A 3,414-nucleotide genomic window follows, 5' to 3' on the forward strand; every position below is an offset into this window, starting at 1 on the left:
TTCTGCTTCTCGCTACTCCGAAGTATAATAAAATCCGGAATACAATCCGAAGAGCCACTAGGGAGAAAAATGCCCCAAAGATGTGAGCTATAATAGGTAAAATGTGGGTGAAGTGTGTTCCTACTGAGAATATTGCTTTGGTGCAAGCATTGCTACCTAGCTGCTCAAAACATATTTATGTTACATTCACAAAAGAAATATAATGAGCAAAAACAAATATGCAATTTGCTGCAAATTTCACAAAGACTGCCTAGCTTGTACGAAAAAAAAAAAAAAAAAAAACGCTGAGAGAGAAATACTTAAAGAAATGTATGAAACTCGGAGGCATCAATGCCAAAAACTATTCATGTATTCGCCAAACTTTAACATTTATTGTCACTGGCAAAAGTTTCAAACATTTCCATAACAGTACCAAAAGAACGAATAAAAAAAAATATTCAGCACTTTATGACTACAAGACAAGCCTACAAAAGCCTCTGTCTACAGAAAGCAAACTATAGTTTTACTGCATTAATTTCATCTACAATGAATTCGATAGTTGCAAATCTATCGCTAGCGCTTGCAAAGTAAAATAAAATTATAAACTTCCAAACGAGAAACAACTCGATGAGCCTCTAGGGAGAAAAATAACCCCAACGACGAGAGCCTGCGCACTTACTGCAAATATGATGCGTACGCTGCCGATGACACTGTTTGATGTTATTTATGCTTTTAAAAGCTGTAGCCTTTCTTCAAAACTATTTTAGAGCTATAAGCTCTCAATAACAATAGTCAGGACAACTTGAAAAATGGCTTCAACACCCTATTTCCACCCCTTCCATGAAATTGGGGAGCGCAATTCTATAAAGCCCTCAGCCATGGAAAAGAAAAAACAAAGACCAAACCACACATTGTAACAGAAATATCCACATATGAAAGAGCAAAAACAATGGCAGCTTAAGAAAATGAACAAAGCTAAACCGCTTACACAAAATATATAAAGATAAACACGGCGAACAGGTGTATCCTTAAAGGTTTCCTGAGTAGCCAACAACAGAGCGAACAGGTTTTGATCCTTAAAATTAAAGGTTTTCCTGAGGTAGCTTCTACGAATTCGTAAAACTAAAACGATAACAGCAACAATTCAGCGAACAGGTTTTGATCCTTAAAATTAAAGGTTTCCCTGAAGTAGCTGCTACAAATTCGTATAACTAAAACGATAATAACAACAATCACAACGGAACAGGCTTAATCCTCTAAGGTTTTCCTGAGTAGCCAAAATAACAATGAAAACAAGAAATCAGCACAGTCCCTGCCAAAGCAACACGGCACAAGATGACAAATCTGACAATGAAAGTCAAGGGAAAAAGATCATCAATATCAAAACAAGATCTACTTTTTGTAAATGCTCATGTACGTACAGGACTGTTATAAACAGCCACCTGTGGTACATTAAATACTACCCGACAGATAGAGCATCATACACATTCCTCGATGTGGGAGGCTGTTGAAGTAAGCATCTCCGATGTGATGATGACTATCTAGTGGAATATAATTGTGCTATTTCATATAGAGAAATCGTAAATAACTGGACTGGTTGGTGGAGAGTAACTCCCCTCCATAACACCAGACTCTATAATTCATCACTTCTTCTTTTACCAAGTCCAACACAAGTGACTTCTTCTTTTACCAAGTCCACCACAAGCGTCTTCTCCTTCTACACTCAAGACTTTTCTCCACTATGGCCGCCTAGACCACTCTACTTTTGTCCTCACTCCGTACTGTACTGCCCTAACAACTCTGCGCAAATCATCCCTCCAACAGAACTGAAGGAAGTCTTCCAACGTATGCTTGGTACCATCTCTTGTAGCAAATCGTTGAAAATGCATTGATGATACATCATGATGGAGGAATACATCTTAATTAAAGTATGCTGAATGATACGAATCGCACAGTTAGTCGTTTGTTTCTTAGACGGAGCAGAATCAGCTGAGCTTTAGCACCAGACGCCCTTTGACGACCTGATCCGGTCTCAGTTTTGCAAAAATACTTAAAGGGCGCACCAGGCGCCCTTATGTCACGAAAGTATTACAAGTGTTTTCATTCAGAATTTAAAAAATCAGTAATAGACAGTGCCTGATGTGTTACAAACATGTGCCTTACGCGCATTTTCGCGTACAGAGAGTGTAGTTGCTCCACATTTTGCGCGCATTGTAAAGGCGCAGCTGCAACCATCCTTACAAATTCTAAATATGAAACGTTTGGCGGGACCCCGGGGTCCCGGTGGGACCCCGGTATCCCCATCAGAAACCGGTATCTTTTTTAAGTTGATTTGAAATTAGTATGACTGAACTTGAAGTACTTGTTTTGTGTGTGACGTGAAGAGCTGCAAGATGGAAGGTTGGTTACTGCGTGGCTTTGCTGAAGTGCTTGTCTTTTTTTTCAACTTCTTCTTCTTGTTGCTACTGTTGGTGTCACTGGACGTGGCCTTGACATTCTGTAATGACTCTGGTACGTTTGGATAATAGTGCAAGTGCTGAGAGGGAATGGAGAATTATTTAGCTGATAGTGATTTTAACTTGCTCGCTGATAGCTCCTTGACAGGGTGGCGAGGGAGTCGCATGGATGAAAGAGACGCTTAAAAATTGTCTTGACCGTGGGGCCGAATAGATCCGCCAGAACAGCTTTTCGAACAGCTCCAATGTTTCCAGGGGCAACCATCGAGAAAGAAATAGAGTTTTCATCCGACGTTCCTGCTGTACTACGAGCAGTACAAACTCCACAATCAATCTCAAAAAGGTAGTTTGAGGTGTAATCCCCAGGCGGTGGGATAAAGTATTTGCTCAACAACTCGTTCCAGCCCACATAGAATGGTCGATTGGCATCAGTGTGATCTAAAAACACACCCCTTTTCACCTTGTTCACCTCTTTAATCAATTTTTTTGGTGTATATAAGTTCAATCCTCGAGTTGCCCGTCGACACCAAGCAATAACGCGGTCAGCAATATTGTGAGAGTGTCCAGGTAGTAAATAACAAAGCACTACTTTCTTGTAGGGAAATACCACCGAACGAAATGCGAAGAACATTAAAACTGCTTTCGATTTGTTCTGCCCCACACAATTGTCCAATGTACTGAAGCTCACTTCAGGAGGTGCGACCTCGTTGTGCTTAGCCCGTGATATAATTGAAAGAGGGTAGTTCAAGCGTAAGCTACATAGCGCATTAGCATATTTTCCTTGCGCTCGCTCGTCATAGAAATACACGTTGTTGACACCATTGCTGATGTCTGCCACTACAAAGTTCTGCAAAATGAGATTGCTGTTGAAATAATCCGCCGAAGGGCGAACATGACCATAGTACGGCATGGATATTCCACCTCCATAATCTTCTGCCTGGATCTGAATGACACAATGCGCCGTTAAAATTGAATCTTG

The 3,414-nt window shown here is 40.6% G+C and overlaps 1 protein-coding gene across 1 annotated transcript; it reads right to left on the reverse strand.

Annotated features, from left to right (window-relative positions):
• Positions 1–2,553: 2,553 nt before the first annotated feature.
• PITG_19556 (uncharacterized protein) lies at positions 2,554–3,345 on the reverse strand (the record flags this gene model as incomplete). Its single annotated transcript, XM_002996908.1, has 3 exons — positions 2,554–2,565; positions 2,616–2,628; positions 2,729–3,345. The coding sequence occupies 3 exons, from the start codon at positions 3,343–3,345 to the stop codon at positions 2,554–2,556; spliced, it is 642 nt and encodes a 213-aa protein (XP_002996954.1).
• Positions 3,346–3,414: the final 69 nt, after the last annotated feature.

Source organism: Phytophthora infestans, genomic scaffold, assembly GCF_000142945.1.
Source record: "Phytophthora infestans T30-4 supercont1.98 genomic scaffold, whole genome shotgun sequence".
Lineage (NCBI taxonomy): Eukaryota > Oomycota > Peronosporomycetes > Peronosporales > Peronosporaceae > Phytophthora > Phytophthora infestans.